We start from the raw sequence: 21,118 nt of genomic DNA, 5'->3' as shown, positions 1-21,118 counted from the left end.
ATATATATATATATATATATATATATATATATATATACTGTATGAAAACATAAATTTATTATCTCCAGGTGGTCCCAATATTATGAGTCTAACAAAGCGTCGCAGCAACGATGGCAAACATAAAATCTTGACGTGTGAGGCAGAAGGTTCACCTAAACCTGACGTGCAGTGGAGTGTCAATGGAACTAACGTGAGTCACTACCACTGTCAGACTAAATATAGATCTGAATCTGATCTGAATTGTTCGACATGTTTTAGACATTACTGTTCTCCCAAAAGAACCTTGCATCTTGTACTTTTTTATGTGAGAAGGAAAGATGCCCAGATATTTCACTCAGTTCTGGTCTAGACAAGATGAAAGGTGCACAGGTGTTTGAAGTCGCAGGTTGTCAGCACCCAGAAGGGAAGAGCCAACTTTCAATTTATGTTGAAAAGGGAACAGTTGTCCTGGGACAGAAATGTCTGGAATCACACACAAAGAATTATTATTCGTCCCGCGTTCCACAGACTGACGGCTCTGGTATTTTGTTGCGAGCGACTTTGCCTTTGTTTCTGGATTTTTTATGACAAGAAGCAAATTTCCACAAAGGCACGTCTTGCCACCCTCCCAAACACATCTGAGGGGAGGTGATGACTATCCTTGAGTTTGCCTCCCTGTTTCCACTTATTATGAGACTACAGCCAGGACAGGAAAACAGGACAATGAGGACAGGGATGCCAAAGCAGGACACCGAAAACTAGCCTGTGTTTGTTACCCCAGATATCCCAGACATAGTGTGTGTGTCCCATGAGTCACAGTGTTTGGGTTTTGATCCAGAGGAGTCTGACCGGCACTTGTCTTTCTCTTTCAGTGTCATAGTACCACAGGCTCCCCGCAATGCAAACACTCACACAGTTAGCTATTTCTGCTTCTCAGTGTCTGGCCAGTCTCGGTGGATGCATTTCAAATAAATGAGTTTAGATTTGGTGTTTTGTGTTGGTCTGCTTCCAGCAGGGTTGTAAAGTCACAACCTGTACTGTAGCCTACTTTGCCTTGTGTAAAATCCAAGACAGGCGATCTAGTCTTCCTAGTGCTGTAAATTTTGAATAATATGTAGGTATTATGTTTTACTGTGAAAACATGGATAATGGCTGCTGAAAATTCAGCTTTGCCATTATAGGAATAAATTACATTTTTAAATAAAAATAGAAGACAGTTATTTCAAAGTGTTATACTATTTCACTATATTACTGCTTTTACTGTATTTTTTGTATCAAATAAATGCAGTCTTGGTGGGCATAATCTGAGGCTTCTTTCATTAACAGAAAACTTGTTTATAATATGAATATCATGAAATACATTATGTACTATATATACTATTAATTTGGACTTAATTGTGTCTTAATGGCTGCTTATTGCTGGTATATTTTGCTGTGTGATCCTGTGGATCGCAGCACTGGTATCAGTAGCTAACTCGCACTGCGCTCTGTGAGGGGTTCAGTGCTCACTGTCTGCTTTAATGACATGGATATTGAAGAGTGTTTGTGATGGAGACCCATTTAATGGCTGTGATTACAGACACGCATTGCACTCGTGATTCACGACCCTGAGGGTGTGTGTGTGTGTTTTCTGTGAGACTTTCCATTAGCGCTGGGTGTGGTGCCGACTACATGATAATAAATGAGCTGAGGATCATTAGCGCACTCTAGTGGTGAGGTGTATTAAATAGCGCATTAAGCAAAGAGGTCCAACCAAACCAACTTAGTTCTTGCTGACTCTTGCTTGTTTGTATTTTTGCATATATATAATATTAAAACGGTTAAAAAAGTTAATATTCTGGTAATAAAAAGTCATTAAAAAAATAACTGGAATTGTTGTCCTGCAGGATGAAACATCATATTTCAACGGGAAGGCCACATACAAACTGACCGTAGTGCCCAGCAAGAACCTCACAGTCAGCTGCCACGTGACCAATAAACTCGGCTTCGACTCGAGGAACATCAGTGTGTTTTCTCGTAAGTAACTCACTGAACGCGCTGAAGGGGTTTCCAGCTGTGAGGACCGCTTAGCTTACTAACCACTCAATCGCCCCCTTTAAAAAGGCTCATATTATAGGGCTGTCAAGAACATATTTAAATTAAAAAGAACCATTAGCCTACATATTTGACATGGTTAATAACAAGTGGTTTGAGATCGGACTCAAACACTGAGATTGCCTGTTTATTTGATCAACAGAAATAGGTGAAACATACTGTATAGTATTGTAAGGATGATAGAATTAGGATTACTGATGTATATTTTGCTCTTTTTGTCTCATTTTACTTGTTTTTAATGGCACAAATAACAGTAGTTTGACAGCCCTGATAAGTATGCCACATCTAACATCTCTAATATGTGCATGTGAAGAGATTGGTAAAGCTAGCATGTTTCACAGTTTTGCCTGATGCACCATTCAAATGTAGGGTGATTTAGTGGCCTTTTACTATATTAGTATTTTTAGTGTCCTGGTGTGAACACTGGAAAGACAGGGCTTGCTGCTCTCTCTCAGGTCATGTTGTTCACTCACAGGGCATGAGGCGCTCTCTTTCTAGTTTCTGGCTTTGGCTCGGGTTTTGTTTGTCTATGTCAGGGTGCTTGGACTGCTGTCCCTTTTCCTTCTCCTCTGGTTCCGACCGCTATCGCATGCTTGTGGTCATCTATCTTCCTTACTAGAATCTGATTGGACAATACTTACTTCTGATTTGAATTGGTTTTGCATCTAAACCACAGCTGGGTGGTGGCTTTTTCTCACCAAATGTGTCATAAATGCCAGTTTGGTTTCATTTTGCACCCAAAGTTAATTTGATTTTATATCTGATTTCAGTATTTGAGGAGCACAAGTCCAAACCAGGTAAGACCATCTGATTTCATTCACTTGAATCTCACTTAAAATGAAGTAGAAGTTAAGATCATGAGTCGGAGGGTGTCGAGCATCCTGACATCATGCAAACTTTGTGCCTTCACGTGTTTTAATTGGTTCTTTTAGTTTGTCGTACCTGAAAAATGTCATCTTGAAATAATCCCAGCTTTAATTTTTCTCAAGTAGCAGGATTCTGTCAATCATTTTTAATTTTCCAGGATTGCCTTTCCCTATCAAGAGTCATAACGCTTTAGAAGAATTCATAGTGTTTATCTGTCCATCGCATTTAGAAAAAAACGAAGACGGCGCGGAGCAGGCCAAAGTGATTGTGGGTGTCATGGTTGGTCTCTTTCTAGCCGCTGCTTTGGTGGGACTCATCTACTGGCTCTATATCAAGAAAACAAGGTAAGACGCAACATGACATCGCACAAATAAGTCGAGTATGAAAAAGCAGAGTATATTTCATCGCCTACGTTTAAATTACAACCTGTTCGGAAGAAGTACATATGATTGCAGTAGAAGTCATAGTACCTGCTGTTATACATCATCATGATTTGTTCAGATTGATATGAGAAGCGAGCGAGCCAGAAATGGCCCAGTTTGAAATGTGCTGAAAGATTAATCAAGGTAAAATTGTCCTGTTAGACAAGGCACCTGGAAGACCGGAGAGAAGGAGACAGGCACTTCAGAGGAGAGTAAGAAACTGGAGGAGAACAATCATAAAGCAGATGTCTAAAAGAGAAGAGAAGAGAGCCGTCAAAAAAGAACGAAGAAGGTGAGGATATTTTCTCTTGCACTTTTACAATTTCAAAGCTCAGGGCAGGGCTGAAAATTCACTTTATGGTCATTAATGTATGGAAATAATTAGGTCTAATCATTATTATTATTTTAATATTAGTCACAAATATTGCAGGTTATCGTTACTCACAGTATCTTATACAAGGTAAGCCAGTTTCCACTTCTCACAAATAGGCTTCACATCATAAAGCAGATGTCTAAAAGAGAAGAGAAGAGAGCCGTCAAAAAAGAACGAAGAAGGTGAGGATATTTTCTCTTGCACTTTTACAATTTCAAAGCTCAGGGCAGGGCTGAAAATTCACTTTATGGTCATTAATGTATGGAAATAATTAGGTCTAATCATTATTATTATTTTAATATTAGTCACAAATATTGCAGGTTATCGTTACTCACAGTATCTTATACAAGGTAAGCCAGTTTCCACTTCTCACAAATAGGCTTTCTGATACTCGTGTTCACATTTTGGTGGCTTAATGTGAGGAATCTTTCATTTATACCACTAAATGGAGAACTCGGAAAAAACTGGTACATTTTTCACTGAAGTAAAAGACGTTAAAATAGAGTCACACGTGAGTCACGACAGATGTTTTCTTTAGAAGACAATTGTGCATGTCTTTCATCTGAATCACGCACATCATGCACATCAGCGAGGTGTTAGACTATCATTAGTACAATGTGATGTAAACATTGTAGTATATTACAGTAGCTAATAAAGGTACCAGCCAGCTGGTGAGTAACTTGTATTTGGCTTTGAATTAAGTGCAATATTGAGCACGCCAACTCAGTATTTTGATATCAGGCTATTATTTTCTTCTCATTTTTTCTAATCACATTCATTGTTTTTGTTTGTGTGTGCCAGGTATGAACCAGGAAAGAGGCCTTGTCACACTGAATGTGCAGTACTACACACTTCAATCATCTAATTCCAGACATCTGATTGGACAGCGATGCCTCCTTCAGGCTACTCGTGTGCGTCACGCATCACAGAATGTTTCCAGAATATTTCCTACTCCCAATGAACTATTTACTAAAAAAAGAAAAAGAAAAAAAGAAAATCCCCCACGATACAAAAGTGTAATAGAGAAAACCACTTGTGTTGTAAATTCAGTCTGCACTGAGGAATGCATTTACTTTTGATTGATTCTGACTTTTTCTTTTTGTGTTCCCAGTGAATGTTCTTGTTTCATGCACATTGCTGATGTGGTGGGCACAGCTGTTTTGTTTCCCCTCTAGTTAAAAAAAAAAAAGTAAATACACTGTACACTTTTTAGGCCTGTGTAAATAAGGGGAGTACATTCACTCTGCTTAACATTTGGATTATTGGGGGAAAAAAAAAAAATTATGGATTTTGGAATTACATATTGATATTGCACAGTCCCTCATCGAAAAGTCCTAAGATCGCGGTCGGATGCTGGAAGAACGATGACTTCACTGCTGTTACACCTCTGTTTGCTCATGTTTTATTTATTGGTACCTCTTTATGTCACTGCCCTGAGACATTCATGTTATTTCCTCTAGTTCAAAGTGGCTAAGTAGTGAAAACGGGTTTAGAAATTTAGCATAGCATAGGGAAATATCCTGCTACACCCAGTGGCCTTCAGATTGCACTGCATGATGTCATAGTTGTAGGGCTCGGAACTCAGCAGAACATGGCCCGCTAGAGTTTAACGTAGCGACATAGACGTGAATTGCATATAGTATAAACAAGCAAACATCCGCACTCTGTATCAGACTGGGTGGAAGCGACCTTGCATGCAGAGCCTTTATTTTTTTTGGTAGGAAGTAAATATGAAAGAAAAGCCCCATTATTCTGCCTTAACAGAAAGAGTCAGTATTGGAAGGCAAACCTCAGTATGTTAATGTGAAACCTCACTGTATAGCCTTTCGGTTTTGTACTTCCCTCGGACTACAAAAACTGCATCTTTTTTGTTTTTACACATTTTCTGTATCTACAATGTTTGTCAGGTTCATGTCCGACACTGTAGTCTTTAAGGATGGGTTGAAGCATTTTTCCGTTCATCGTGGTCTGAAGAAGCTGTAAATATGTTTGAATGTCTTGCTTGTGTTTGGCTATTTATAATGTGTGAGAAATGCAAGTTTAGCTGTGCTTCTGCTTAGTCACTAAAGAGACCCTGTTTATTTAAAATATAATCTCACTTTGTCAAGGACATTTAGAAGAAATTTAGCTTTCACTTTTTGTTTCGTCTCCAAAAACGAGTGTTTTGAATGTTCATGTTTAGTGTAACCGTCTCGCATATTTTGAACCATCAGGTCAGCAGTGAAACCAAAGAGGGTAACCGCAAAAGAAGGCCATAAAGTATTGTAAATACTGACTTTTGTTTTGTACTTTTGTTGACAATAAAAGTGTACATTTTGAAAAGTTTTTTGTTTTTTTTTCTTCACGCACAGTGATTTAAAAAAACAAACACGTAGATGTTAATACTGGCTTTTATAAAACATGTTTTTTTTGCTCCACAATAACAGATCACGGGTTACCAACATTACTGAAAGAAGAGAATAATCTCCAAGAAAACTTTTAACAAAGTATAAATTAATTGCACACATCACTGGTTTTAAATGATCCACAAGGCATTTTCCAACAAACTAAAATCTCTCGTAAAAAGAAGAGGAGAAATGAACAGAAACCGTTCCCCTTGTGAACCTGTCGAAGGCCACGTCCTCTTCCGCTGGAGGGTCCACTTAGTTCTCAAACTTTCAAGTGTAAGGTGGAGAGTGAGGCCAGTGCAAAAATGAAGTTTCAAGCTCCAGAGAAAACTTTATAGGGAGGAATGACAAACAGCCAATTGGGGGGGTAGAGAGTCAAAGCCGCCAAGCTTCCAATCCCAGAATTCCCAAAAGGCCTTGAATGAAGTGGTCGCTGGAGTTTTTTTCAGTTTGTGCCCATCACTATTACGTCAAATTCAATTTGGCACCATTAAAATGACTCGCAGATGATATTCTGCGTGTTTTTGGTTTGTTTGCCAGGCGCTTATACAAACGGTGCATGTCCAGTTCTTATCTTTTGCATATCGCGTCAGTGCAAGTGGGCTGAGGGGAACCGAAAGGGAAGGGGAAAGTTTAGGTGGCTTCCTCCTGTACTGCACTAATTTAAAAATAAATAAGGAACCAATGCATTCAAAGGGGACATTTGGGTTTGTTTTATTCACGAGTTGACAGGCCCTATTTACAGAAGATGAGACAACCATATTAGCCCTTGCTTGCGAACGCTGGAATGCACGCAGTTGTCAAAGGCATCCGTTAAGAGTTGATAAAGAGCAGCTAAACTGAAAAAGCTGACAGAAAGAGAACTGTGAACTTGATATTCGAAGTCTGTCTCTTTTTCTGCCTCAAATGATCTGGGTTGTCGTGTTCACATCGAATTAATACGATAAAAAAAGTAACACCGAGAGCCATTGCTGTAAAATTCATGATACCCGAGAGGCCAGGAAGGAGCGGCTGGACGTGTGTAATACGTGTGTGTGTGGCAGCAGCAGTGGCAGGAAAGGCATGAACAACCTGCAGACACTGTCAACAAAAACAGAAGTGCTCAGAGCTGCTCTCATTTCAGTCCAGAAAATTTGAGAGAAATACAAACGTCACTACTTTGAAGGATGCAGCAAATCCAGCTTAAAATGTGGATGGACTCCTCCAAATATAAAAAATTCAATTTCATTTCCTCTCTTGAACAGCCCGAGCTGAAATGACGATGACCTGAGTGCTGCAGATAAGCCATGTCACTGTAAACACCAGGCTTTTTTTTTTTTCACAGGATCCCATTGTTACAATCGCACCCCTCCATTAGGCTCCTTTTGGTGAAAAAGCACACGTTTTCATCTCGTTTGCAGTATGTGCTAAACGAAAGCAAGCGGACGTCAGCCTGCGGTTTGTACGCTTCGAGACAGTCGTAATTAGTTTGAAATCATTTTGACACGGGCTACAGGCCCTGCCTGGGGGCGAAATCATTTTGACACGGGCTACAGGCCCTGCCTGGGGGCGACTAGCGCAAACTCCCGCAAAATGTTCCGTGCCACGTCCACTTTGTTCTGCGCGATCATCAGTGCTCGTTTTACGTCTTCAAATGAGTAGCCCTCCCCCATAAGCTTGGCGATCTTGGCGTCGACATTCTCCCGGGACGATTCGTGCGGTCTTCTGTGGATGTCTGGTGGGATGATCCTGGGAAGTGGCTTTGGAGGTCTCTCAGGTGCCCTGAAGCAATCTCCGGCCACTGTAAACAGGAAACAAAGAGCGTTTAGTCAAAATGGGCCATTGAGAGTGGATGGTAGCATGCTGACTAAAAAGACTCTGAACACATTAAAAACCCATTACAGGCTAATAATTAATAATTCATTGAGCGCATTCATCTTGATGGCTAATGGCTTCATTTAATAAAACCTGCACGGCTATTATGTATTCAGAACAACACACTGTGCTCACAGCTGTTTTATCAGGATATTACGTGTATATTTTTGGCTCATTCTATTTTCATTCACTTGGCTCATTCACTTTTTCAACTTAGTACCTGAGGTTGGTGGCAGTTGATCGTAGTCTTGCGGAGCCCTGAATGGCTTCTTCATGTTGTCTCCTGTTAGTCTCCGCACAGGGGGACTGGGAGCCGAGTTATTCAATGCGTCTATGAAAGTGTCTGTGAATCACACCAATGATTAGACAGCAATTTAACCCAAATAAAGCAGGATTTGTTATTTATACTACAGTAATAGTGTATACTACATTAGTAGTGATATGTGGGATCGGCCTCACCAGGGCTGAGCAGGAAGTGATCGTGTCCAGACGAGGGGCGGGCAGGTCTGGGGTAGGGTGAGGAGGAGGGTTCTGTGAAACTGTTCCTAATGGGGGGAGGGGGAGGAGGCTGGGAAGGAGGAAGAGAGTTGAACGGGTCTTCCATTGGAGACGCTAGGAGAACAGAGAGAGAGAGAGAAAGACATCGAGTCTTTCTACGTGCCTCAGCAATCCCTCCTCTTACCAACAGATGGAGCTAAAATATAATTCAGGCATGAAATGATTGCTCCCTGAATCTAAATGAAATGTTTACTATGAAATTGCTGACACATTTTATGAAAACACTAGACACACTGGTCATACCCATTTGTACAAGCATAAAAAGTTTTTAATACTACTGTTTCTGAACTGGTGTAATTTACTAAATTAACAGATTTGCAACTCAGAAATAAAAGCTTATATACAACTATACAACTAACAGCATTAATTTTTGTGTCAAAGCAATTGAGAAAAAGTGTAATATTTTACCTTAAAGTTTATGAAGGTGGTATGATTACGAATTAAACTGAAAGGCAATTCAATATACTCAAGAATCAAAGCTCTATCAAAGATTTATGGAAGTGAAAGTGAATAAATGTAAAATACGAATTAATCTTAAATGTCAGAAAAGAGGCACAGCATAAACACACCTTATGCACGTCATACAGCTCTTAATTTACGATAATAATAAGATTTAGCGACTCAATAATGAATAATGACTGCATTGTAGTTTGCAGCTCATTTCGTGTAAACTAGTGCAATAGTAAATGCAAAACACAAATCAACAAATCAAATAAACAGCAATGAACTAATTAGGCAGCCAATCAGATTGAGGCGCTGTGCCATTGGCTACCTTGAGGGGGCAGTAGAATGTCGTAGTCTGAGGGTGTCCTGTTGTTGAGGAGGCACTGTGTGGTGTGAGCCACACCCGAAAACAACGAACCAGAGTCAAACCCACCTGAGGGACACAACACAGTTAACTGGCCTCTGAGATTTCAACCACCATTGGCTGCCACATAAAACAATGTATACTTTAGTCCCTGACGCTACAAACACACAAACTCCCACAATCACACTAAAAGATGGTCATACAAAAAGTGAAGATGACGGTGTGTGTCTATATGTGTACAAGTGTGTGTTCTCTCACCATGCTCTGGAGGTTTATGTTTCTTTATGTCTGTTGAGAGATCCGACGAGCCATTTTCTAAAGCCCTTTATGGAGAGAAAACACATGTAAATATGGGTGGCACATTAAAAGAGTCATTGTTTCACTATCATGTGTGTGTGTTTACCTGTTGGGGATGCGGAAGGGGATGCAGATGGGAGGTTGTGTGATGCAGACGGGATGTGATGAGGGAATCTGATACTCATCCTCCACTCTGTCCGTCAGACTCCGGTGGCTTGTGAAGGGGTTGGTGTGTCTGTAGATCACCAAAAACACATTTGATTTCACAACACGTAAAGGAACAAATGACGCCACAGAATCAGAACCACCCAATCCCATGATGCTTCAGGCATCAGATCGGCAACAGATCGGGTTCTCAGACCACAGTGACACCATTCAGCCCTACATAGCATGTTGCTATGCGGTCAGTAACGGGTTCCGATTGTTTTTAGCATGTTGTTATGCAGATGGTATAGGGGATTAGAGTTTTTTTTTATTCTATGATATTCTAGTCTTTATATAGACTTGTTTTCCGTTTCAGTCCAAATCTGTTGGGAGTTTTTTGCCTGTTTTAGCATAAATCTGATGGCTTAGAAAAGTAAAAGCAGATCTTTGCTCAACAACAGCATGATTTGAGACATCATTCATGTATGTACCATGGAAAACTTGATACATACTTGAACAACTCCCTAGCTCCAAATATGAATTACTGCATTAGCAAATACTCAAATAAACCACCTCATGTGCTCCCAAATTACAGCAGTGTGATATAACCATAAGTAAATATTTACATAGATGACAGCATTGTAACTGACGCCGCAGCACTCTTAGATGGGAGATTTGGACGATGTTCTCCGCCTTCATGCTGACTCACTGAAATGAGTACTCTGCAGTGTGCAAGCTGGTCACTGCGAGATTAGCCAGTTTAATCATGTAATGCTCTAACTAAGAGTCACAAGGCTGGGCTGAAGTAGGCAAAGCCGGCCAATATTTAAACAGATCGGTATCTACAGGGTAAAAGAGGTTAACCAGCTCTGGCTGAGTTACGATGGGTGGTCTTTCCAGCCAAGTCTGGGCTGCTATACCACGATGCACCATTAGAGGGCACTTTAGACATTGCTTGTCCATGTGACGATGAAGAGATTCATTAAAGATCTTTTTCAAGTGTTTCGAAGTGCTCCTTGTTTCCAAGACATCAAGACAGTGTTTATGGAAGTACATTTGCCAAGTCTTTAACAGAAGCCAACCATAGCAATGTGAAAACACCTATGAGAGAGAGATGACAGGTTCACATGTTTTGCTTTCTTTGAGGAGGTGGAAAGTACTCTCAACAGTTCCAAGACGTTGGTTGACGTTCAGTTAACATATGCTGGTAAGTGTGATGCTCATCACAAAGAACCCAGTGTGCCCTGAAACCAACAGAAAAGGCTTACTATACTTACTAACAAAACAATGATCTCAGCCTCTATAAACACATCACTGACTACTGACGCAGCTCTATGGACAGATACACCACATACGTAGACATACAGCATTATTATTCTGTGCTCTAAACAACAACCATTGTGGTTTCCAGAGCCTCTCGGTTTCATTTGTCAAAGCGGTGACAGAAACACACTTCTTGTAGCAGGAACTTCTGAGAAGAGCACAACAGTGTTGCATGAATGAAGCTATTAACATTGACAACCAAACCAATGACTAGGGTGCTATGGGTGATAGTCAGAGCTTTGCTAAGCATTTGCTAAGGCGTTTAGAGTGTTTCTAGAACACTTTATCAACCGTATATCAACATACTAAAAACCGCTCCTTGGCAAGTATATAGCAATATATTTGCCAAAAATAAAAAAAAATTATTTTAAAAACAAACAAGCAAGCCCTGTCCAGATTTAAAAAGTAACGCGAAAGTAACGTAACGCATTACTTTCCATAAAAAGTAACTAAGTAACATAATTAGTTACTTTTTTAGGGAGTAACGCAATATTGTAATGCATTACTTTTAAAAGTAACTTTCCCCAACACTTAACAACACCTTAGAAACATATTAAAAGCTACTCAGAAATCTATTCAAAATTTGCTATACTAATGCTATATTTGCTATACTATGACGCTCATTGTTTTTAGAATACTTTACCAACTGTATAGCAACATACCACTCCATAGCAAAATACTAACAATACTACTACTAACGACTTTGTAGCAGCTTTTTTTACTTTTCCTTGAGAAACTGCAAAGCAACACCTAAAAAACACACTGAATGCCTTAGCAACCTCATAGCAACATTTTAAAAACTGCTCCGAACACCTTAGCAACATACTGAGTAGTTTTTAATACATTGTTATGGTTCTGCTAAGGTGTTCTGAATGGTTTTTAAAATCTTGCTATGCTGTTGATAAGGTGTTCCGTGTGTTTGTAGACATTGCTTTGCAGTTTCTCAAAGCAAAGTCAAACCACCTTCAAATGGGAATTTTATCCATGTGAAAAGTCCAATCACTTAGAAAAGTACGAGCACACCTCTTCTGAACAAGCAACATAATTTGAGGCATCATGTATCTGTAGCACAAAAACAGCACAACAAGCTAAGTGGTGAAGTTTACTGTTAATTAACCACTTATTTTTATCTAACTACAATAATAACAACACAGATCCAACACTCTGAGCACAATATAAAGCAAAGAAAGAGCATAAGTGTTTGTGACAGAAGAGGATATATGGCTTGCTGCTTGGAGTATAACCTCTCATAGGCTGATTCTGCTTAACTCCCTCAAAAGCCCCACAGGAAGTCCACAACTCCACAATTACGCCTATGGGATGTCCCCACTTTTCACAAAAACAAACCTGTGTGTGTGTGTATGTGTATGCCTTTATGTTTGTTTAAAGAGAACATGCTCTCCGGATCCTGGCGCTCTTGCATAATTTGTGCACCTGTGTCCAAACTCTGCTGTATGTATCATTCTCTGTGACTGTGTCAGAGAAACACACTGTTAACATTGCTTAGCGAAGCAGAGATTTGAGTCAAGAGATTTTCTTGTAAATTTGATCAAATCACTGCCATGTGTCTGTGCATGAGCTTTCCTACCACTCCGTTTGACTGCACTCTGTTTGAAACAATGTAGAGCTGTGTGTGTGTGTGTGTGTGTGTGTGTGTGTGTGTGTGTTGTTTGACAGAGCTCTAGAGATATACAGGATGCAGCCTGTGCACATGATCCCTGGATCATATTAAAAACATTAATTCAATCCAATGATCTTTTTGTCTTTTCATCACAAAAATTATTTGTATGAAAAAGCAATAATTCAGTCATGGAACATCACGAGAGCAGATCAATAAGCAAAGCAGGAAAAGATGCTCTGGATCGCGTTAAGAGATCAGCAAGTCCAAGAAAAAAAATGCAACGCTTGAGAGCGACAAACAGGTGATTTGTCATCACACGAACATGATATGAGGTTGTTTGTTTGGTGAGACTCCCTTCAGAATAAAGAAAGATTCGGCAGCTTTACAGCGTTTATGATCAACATGCACACAAAAAACAAGAGCAGCAACAGGGCTCCAGGGAAGGGAGTGGTATGTGTGTGTGTGTGTGTGTGTGTGTGTGTGTGTGTGTGTGTGTATGTGTGTGTGTGTGTGTGTCGCTTACCTCTGGTTGTGGTCCACAAGGGGAGGGGAGTGACGCAGAGGGGGGATGTCATACTCATCTCCAGGTAACAGGCCGTTGATGAAAGACTGTAGAGAAATACATGCACACAAATTTCAATGTTAAAATGATACAACCAAGCCATTTTTGATAACACATTTTTAGATTTAATGATCAATAAGCAACCAGTCATATAGATACAGAAAATATCCATATGGGACAGAATGAACAGATCCATAGTGGATGAAAACAGTATCCATTTGAACAGATGGATGGATGGATGGATGGATGGATGGATGGATGGATGGATGGATGGATGGATGGATGGATGGATGGATGGATGGATGGATGGATGGATGGATGGATGGACAACAAAAGGTGCATATATAGATGGATGGATGTATAGACAATGGATAGAGATAGAAGAATGAATGGCAAGATAGAATGATGGATGAATAGACGAACGGATGGAAAGATGAAAGGATGGACTGATTATAGATTATTATAGGATGGATGGATGGATTATTAATTTTATATCTGAAACAAAGTAATATTGTCCATATCACAAATATTCTATATACTGGTCAGTCCTAATAAATAAATAGATTAAAGAAAGAGAAAAAAAAAAGAGAAAACCGTTAATATATTTTCATGCAGATTATCCTGTAAATGTGTCTAGTGAATAAACCAGAAGGAAATCTCTGATGTCCGAGTCTGTTTATTTCAGAGATCAAGAGCAGTGTGTGATGCTGCAGGCAGTGGGCTGAACAGAGCTGTGTGGGCTTGTGACGGGAGGACAGGGGCCAAACTCTCTCTGCCCACACTGTGACACTAAATTAATCCTTATAGCGACATGCCAACCCAGGACAGAGAGAGAGGGAATTTTACAGTCAATTGGTGGTTAAATATAATTGCATGTCGCAAACCTTAGTAAAACAAAAGGATCAAAAAGATCCACATGCACTTCAAACAACCTAAAACATCTTAGAAGTTTAGTTTCCAAGAGGGCTTTAATGAGAGACCTGCTACAGTTTTGCAATCAAATATTTAACTCTCTCCAATCCCCTATCACAGAACACGTTTATTTAAAGCATAATCTATAAACTCTCAGTGAGCCATGAATATGTGTGTATGTATTTTTCATTTTGGTGCATTAGCCTAGATATATGCAAAAACACATGGTGGGGTTGGAGGGCAAATGCTGTAATCATGAAAGACTTTTTACATCTAAAAACTTTTTAAATACCTCTTTTTTTAATGCCAGGGCCAGAAGTACTACACACAGCCGAATTTCACAGCCTTGCTTTACCGCGAATACCGTCACTGTTGCTTAGTAACAGCCATGAGCAAAAAGTGAATATTTATGGCTTAAAATTGGCATGTAAGGGCTTGTGAATGAGTACAGAAGGTTCTAGGTGATTTCAAAGCACAATGTCCGGTCATGTCTGCTCTTATCTCATGTTCTTGACTCTGCTTATCAAAGAAGGACATTCCAACCCTAATATAATGTGTCGCTCCCCAAAACGAGTGTGTGAACGTGATCCACATGATACAGAAGGAATGTGTGTGTGTTCCTAACCTTACTACACTCCGACTGCGCGTTCAGTCTGTGGCTGATCCGGTTTAACCCCAAGTCTGCACCGGAGCAGCTGAGGGGTCTTCCGTTGATGTGCACAGGGGCGGCGTGGGCCAGTTTGGGGGAGCGGTCTGCAGCAGACATCCTGCAATCTGACAAAGCAGGGCTATCTTTAGGGCTCCAGGCCTCCAGGGGCGCTCTGGGGTCCCTGGGGAGGCCAGACGAAGGGGTAACAAGCCAGGCGGCCCGGCCTTCTTGAGGGATATGAGGTGGGCGTTCTGGCGGAGGTGGGGGAGGAGGGTCTCTCTGTGGAGGTGGAGGGGCAGGAAGGGGTTTATCCTGTTTTCTGGACATGCCTGGAGATGACTGCAAAGCGAAAAGAAAAATTTGGAACACATGGAAATAAAATGAAGAAAAATCTAAAAATGTATTGTGATCTAAAACTAAAGATACCTTGGGTGAGCCTGTGGGACTAGGAGCGGGAGAACGGATGAAATCAAGGCGGGGCGGTACGGGTGGAATGTTCAAGTGAGGACCCATGTGATCTGCAGCGGTTTTCCGGCGTTCACACACAGGGGATGAGTTCGGAGACATTATTGGCGAGTTCTGGATCTCCATGGACTATGCAAAGAAACAGAGAAACACTGATGATGGTTTATGCAATATTTAGTAGCACTTGCAAAGATAATCATCATTATTATTGTTCATTTATAGGGGTTGTTCATACCTATAAGTTTAAAATGTGGTGCATAACTCATAATGCCCTTTGCTTTTACTTTTCTAAGCAATAAAATGACCAAAAAAGACTTGAGACCTTGGGACAATCAGAAATAAATCAGCTAGAACAGTGGTTCTCTACCTTCTTGACTCCAAGGCCCCCCATTGTCAAAGATATTTTTAAGGTTTGTTTGTATTTTTTATATTACTGAAACTAGGAATGAAAATATATCAAATCATTTAATAAAATTAATAAAAAAGAATACATAATTCAAATGTTTTTTTTTTCAATTTTTTTACTCCCAAACAGCAATTTCTACCTGCTTTTAAGAGCTTATCATAACTAGCGAAATGTATATTCATTACAGAAATGTCCATGACTTTTGAATCTTTTATTAAAAGATTTTATTATCTAAAATAACGATTCTTCATATATCCCAAATTTTCCAAAACAATGGGAATTCTGGTTCTTAAAAATGACAGTTTTGAGGGGAACAAATTCAAACAAAAAATATTTGCATCTAATTTAGCTTATATTAAAGCTTGTTCTGTCTTATTTTAAATAATATTAAGCTATCTTAAAGCCCCTTTGGAAGTTTGCTGATGCCCCCTAGTGGGTTCCAGTCCCTTGGTTGAAAACCTCGGACCTATAAAAGCTAGCAACCACCAAAAACACTCAAATCACCTTAGCAACCACTTAGTAACAGCTTGACAGTCATCCCTAAAATACTGTTTAACACAATTAAGCAGCATTCAATTTTTTCCCCCAGAAAATGTAAAATCTTGTTAAATCAGTGCAATTCAGTTTCAATTTGCGCAGGTCTTGGTCTCGACTAAAATAAAATGCTTCTAACAAACAAGACAAGGAGAAGAACAATGACAAACTCATTATTACCCATCATCATGATTGCGTACAAAGTTCTCCTAATGGCCTATTAGCTCCATGAATTGCTTTGGGCAGTTTAGGGTATTAAACATCCTAATCAACTAATAGCCGCATTAGCATATCCATGAACAGAGCAACTGCAGCTGGCCAGCTTTTGTCCATGGTGCAGAAAAATATTTACAGAGGGGGAAAGAGCTGCTAATTCAATGATACAGGAAATAAAAGGTGAATAATGTGCACTTTGTAAACTACACTTAGTACAAACTAGTTCTCACCCACTAGGAGGCCAATATCCTCTACAAGTTCTCTTGCAAGGGCATTATGAGGAGAGGGAAAAAAAATAATATCTTGCATTTCTATTTAAAAACGTTCCTGCCAGAAGGTGCCCTCTATTGCTTTCCAAGCTGGACCATTTAATGAATCTACTCAGTGGAGCTGCGGAGGTTGTGTCCTTGTGAGGCCAGTTCCAACAGGTTTCTTTTTCTAATAAAAGAGACTGATATTTATGCCGGTGGAGAGCGGGAGGCTCTTGCACCTATATAAAAGCAGGATATAGGCCTCTTTGAAGTCCAGTGAATAATAAGAATACATTTTTTCTAGAGGCTAGAAAAAAAGAAGATGGTAGTAGAATGACAACAGTGGCGAATGAAGTCTACGGAGCAGGTTTGGGCTTGTAAACATTTCAGAACAAGCCAACAGACCTATGATAAAGTCAATATGAAATGAATTCACAACCAATTTTGCTTACATAACGTGACATATTCCAGAGAGCAACAAAACAAAAAAGTAGGTCTGGAGGGTTAAGATAAAATCAATCCATTATTATTTGACTGGGTCTTGAAAAGTTGGCATTACATACCAGAATGGATGGAACGGACTGAAAAATAAAGGGCTACATCCAAAAAAGGAAGCTGTTTCAGAAGTTTACATTTATATAAAATATTACATAGACTACGTAGATTACGTAGACCATTTTAGTAACATGCCCTGATGAACTGTTCACAATAAGACCATGAACAAATATTAAAGTGTACATAATTAACACAAATTCATATTCAATACTTATACACTACTATCCAAAAGTTTGGGGTCAGTAAGAAATTAATACTTTTAATCGTGATACTGGAGACTGGAGTAATGACTGCTTAAAATTTAAAGTATATTTAATATATTAAATATATTAATTTAAATTGTACTAATATTTTATAATATTACTGTTATGACTGTATTTTTGATCAACTAAATGCAGCACTGAGTTTAAGAGATTAATTTGAAATGACTTTGGAAATGTCATGGATATTTTACCTTCTTGATATGGTCTATAACCAGCAATTCCTCTTTGTCATCATCATCATCCAGGTCCAGCATGGGGGAGTTGAAGTGGTCCAGGAAGAAGCACTTGGCTCCTACGTTGCGTGGGTCAAACGGATCAACAATAATGGGCTCGGTTCCTTTGATCTCACAGCGACAGAACGGGCAGCCCTGACCATCAGAATCCTGCAGACAAGAGTCGAGGACACACTGAGTGAGCTTTAAAATACTAGCACATACTTGTAACACACACAAACACTTGTTGAAGTCCAGAAAACCGCCTCTTGGACACAAGCACACACACAGAGCGTAGTACCTCCGGTGATCTCTACCCCAACGGTTCTGGGCTGCTTATTTGTATAGTGCTGTAAACACTGACAGACTGTTGTGGAAATATGCCTCTGCTATGAGGAAGCTCTTTACTGGCAGGATCTGAAGGGCCATGCTTGATTACAAACAGCTGGAACACACATGCTACCCCCTCAAGCCGAGTACTGAATTTCTCTCATGCAGGCAGGTAGGCAAGTTCGTCATGTTGCACGGCTCCGCACGGCCTGGAGACAGCTTACACATGGCAAAATGAAAAACAATCATCTTTCACTTCCTCCATTAAACTCGGAGAATCAAAGTGTGTCGATATTTACAAGAACAAAAGATGATCATGTAAAATATTACATAGACTACGTAGATTACGTAGACCATTTTAGTAACATGCCCTGATGAACTGTTCACAATAAGACCATGAACAAATATTAAAGTGTACATAATTAACACAAATTCATATTCAATACTTATACACTACTATCCAAAAGTTTGGGGTCAGTAAGAAATTAATACTTTTAATCGTGATACTGGAGACTGGAGTAATGACTGCTTAAAATTTAAAGTATATTTAATATATTAAATATATTAATTTAAATTGTACTAATATTTTATAATATTACTGTTATGACTGTATTTTTGATCAACTAAATGCAGCACTGAGTTTAAGAGATTAATTTGAAATGACTTTGGAAATGTCATGGATATTTTACCTTCTTGATATGGTCTATAACCAGCAATTCCTCTTTGTCATCATCATCATCCAGGTCCAGCATGGGGGAGTTGAAGTGGTCCAGGAAGAAGCACTTGGCTCCTACGTTGCGTGGGTCAAACGGATCAACAATAATGGGCTCGGTTCCTTTGATCTCACAGCGACAGAACGGGCAGCCCTGACCATCAGAATCCTGCAGACAAGAGTCGAGGACACACTGAGTGAGCTTTAAAATACTAGCACATACTTGTAACACACACAAACACTTGTTGAAGTCCAGAAAACCGCCTCTTGGACACAAGCACACACACAGAGCGTAGTACCTCCGGTGATCTCTACCCCAACGGTTCTGGGCTGCTTATTTGTATAGTGCTGTAAACACTGACAGACTGTTGTGGAAATATGCCTCTGCTATGAGGAAGCTCTTTACTGGCAGGATCTGAAGGGCCATGCTTGATTACAAACAGCTGGAACACACATGCTACCCCCTCAAGCCGAGTACTGAATTTCTCTCATGCAGGCAGGTAGGCAAGTTCGTCATGTTGCACGGCTCCGCACGGCCTGGAGACAGCTTACACATGGCAAAATGAAAAACAATCATCTTTCATTTCCTCCATTAAACTCGGAGAATCAAAGTGTGTCGATATTTACAAGAACAAAAGATGATCATGGCTGCCATCTGGTTGAGGGGTCGCTGAAAAGACATCAAAGCGTAGTTTGAAACCTAATCCTAATTAAAGCCCTTAAACGGAGGAAAAAGAAACACCCGAACTGACTCGGCATAAAACAAGGCCATTAAAAACTAAAGGAGATCGAGATTTCTAAGGGATAGTCACCATCCAAATTTCACTGCTGTGTGTGCTCGTAAACTTACCAGAAAAATAGCAATGAATATTAATGCCTCGGCCAGCTAGGAGGTGAGACGACACTTCTCTAGGCTCTCAACCAGTTCAATGGTTTATATAACTGTTAGGTCCCTTTTAAAGGCAGGTGACAGGTTAAAAGTGAAGCCACTTTGGTTGTTCTAGAAAGTGAGAGGGTGAGCAACAGCAGAAGATATTTTAAAAATTCACACAGCACTAATATTATGTCTCGTGAAGGACTGTAGCTGAGGCCTTTTAGATGTCATTTTAGATTAATATATTGTTAATATAATGAGTGTTCAGTGACAATTCTGTAATGAAGCAGATATGACACCATTCTTCTCACATTCTTATACTTAAATGCAGCACAAACGCAAGTAAACACTTGCATCTAAACTTAAAGTAGCACATTAACTGTTTCATCAACATTTGAGAAGCAGAAAGTCTCTTAATCTTAATTTTGAGCTGCATGTCTACGGTTTTATATTAGACATTTTTCAGAAAAACTGTTAGATTAAAAAAAAAACCTTTTCAAAATGTTATTCTGAAATGATCTGTTTGAAAAATGTGTTTATGCTATATTTCTGTTTAAAATTAATGGCACTTTGGTTTGACATTTTCTTATTTAAGGCAGTGACATTCATACATTTGTAAGCATCAAAATAATTTTTTAGGGGCCATTGTATTGTTTTGATGAAGTGCTCTTCTGAATTCAATTACCTTGAGCACTTCACTTCAACTTTAACACAGTAAAGAACACAGGTTCATGGTCAATAAGCACAAATCTGATCTTCAGCCTCTCAGAAATCTAGATGGTAGCAGATCCATGAGCAGCAGAGTGAAAAATACTGCGACCAATAGAACAAAAATCACGAAACACAACAATAATACCGCTTCTTTCTCAAAATGTTGAGGACATTATTGGAGTCAGAAAGAAGGAATGGAATCGGTGGATGATGCTGGCCAGATTCGATCCTGCTTCTCCCACAGGAGCATCAAGGTTCAAATCAGAAATATGATTGGATCCGCTTGAGTAAGTGAACTTCCCTTTATAACAAGAAAAAGCAGCATGCATCTGGCTGAAGCATCTGAGTTTAGCTGACCCTACCGTGGCCCTGAAATATTTGTTTATCATAAGACAAGCTCTGATGCTCAGACAACGCCCTAGATCTAAACATTTCTGGCAATTCGGAAGATGCTTAAACTGTAAACACAAACACACTTCACAACACGTCTAACATCACCCATGTAAACATACACAATCGCAATCATACACTGACACACAGAAACACATACCCAGAGGATAAATGCAACCAGAAAGGACACATTTCCCGCCCTATTTGCCATTCCTTCACCTGCCTGCTGTGGTGCCACTTGCATTTGTGATCAGGACAAATGCAAGGGCAACATAGACAGATTACCTGTTGTTCGTTCCCCTCTGAGCCCTGATAACGCTCAGTATTCCGGTCATAGCATGACATTAAA

General features: G+C 39.7%; 2 protein-coding genes across 3 annotated transcripts in view; one reads left to right on the top strand and one right to left on the bottom strand.

Annotated features, from left to right (window-relative positions):
• LOC107576815 (CD166 antigen homolog) overlaps positions 1–5,002 on the top strand; it is a 67,317-nt gene extending 62,315 nt beyond the window's left edge. The window contains exons 11-16 of one of the 2 annotated variants that reach the window (XM_016262948.1): positions 69–190; positions 1,866–1,995; positions 2,844–2,870; positions 3,170–3,284; positions 3,525–3,654; positions 4,537–5,002. In XM_016262948.1, coding sequence (XP_016118434.1) covers positions 69–190; positions 1,866–1,995; positions 2,844–2,870; positions 3,170–3,284; positions 3,525–3,615 — 485 coding nt within the window. In that variant the 3' untranslated portion in view covers positions 3,616–3,654; positions 4,537–5,002. The remainder of the gene's footprint in view (positions 1–68; positions 191–1,865; positions 1,996–2,843; positions 2,871–3,169; positions 3,285–3,524; positions 3,655–4,536) is intronic. The other variant, XM_016262954.1, reaches the window with a different exon arrangement.
• A 1,109-nt stretch (positions 5,003–6,111) lies between these two features.
• The window catches only part of LOC107576804 (E3 ubiquitin-protein ligase CBL-B-like), a 64,349-nt gene continuing 49,342 nt past the window's right edge, over positions 6,112–21,118 (bottom strand). The window contains exons 10-19 of the mRNA XM_016262939.1: positions 18,772–18,963; positions 15,277–15,444; positions 14,827–15,189; positions 13,251–13,336; positions 9,746–9,874; positions 9,601–9,665; positions 9,307–9,411; positions 8,436–8,588; positions 8,197–8,319; positions 6,112–7,902 (exon numbers count right to left, since the gene is read on the bottom strand). Coding sequence (XP_016118425.1) covers positions 7,652–7,902; positions 8,197–8,319; positions 8,436–8,588; positions 9,307–9,411; positions 9,601–9,665; positions 9,746–9,874; positions 13,251–13,336; positions 14,827–15,189; positions 15,277–15,444; positions 18,772–18,963 — 1,635 coding nt within the window. The 3' untranslated portion in view covers positions 6,112–7,651. The remainder of the gene's footprint in view (positions 7,903–8,196; positions 8,320–8,435; positions 8,589–9,306; positions 9,412–9,600; positions 9,666–9,745; positions 9,875–13,250; positions 13,337–14,826; positions 15,190–15,276; positions 15,445–18,771; positions 18,964–21,118) is intronic.

Source organism: Sinocyclocheilus grahami, unplaced genomic scaffold (genome assembly GCF_001515645.1).
Source record: "Sinocyclocheilus grahami isolate Dianchi unplaced genomic scaffold, SAMN03320097.WGS_v1.1 scaffold32.1, whole genome shotgun sequence".
Classification (NCBI taxonomy): domain Eukaryota; kingdom Metazoa; phylum Chordata; class Actinopteri; order Cypriniformes; family Cyprinidae; genus Sinocyclocheilus; species Sinocyclocheilus grahami.
This window is presented reverse-complemented; position numbering and strand designations above follow the sequence as displayed.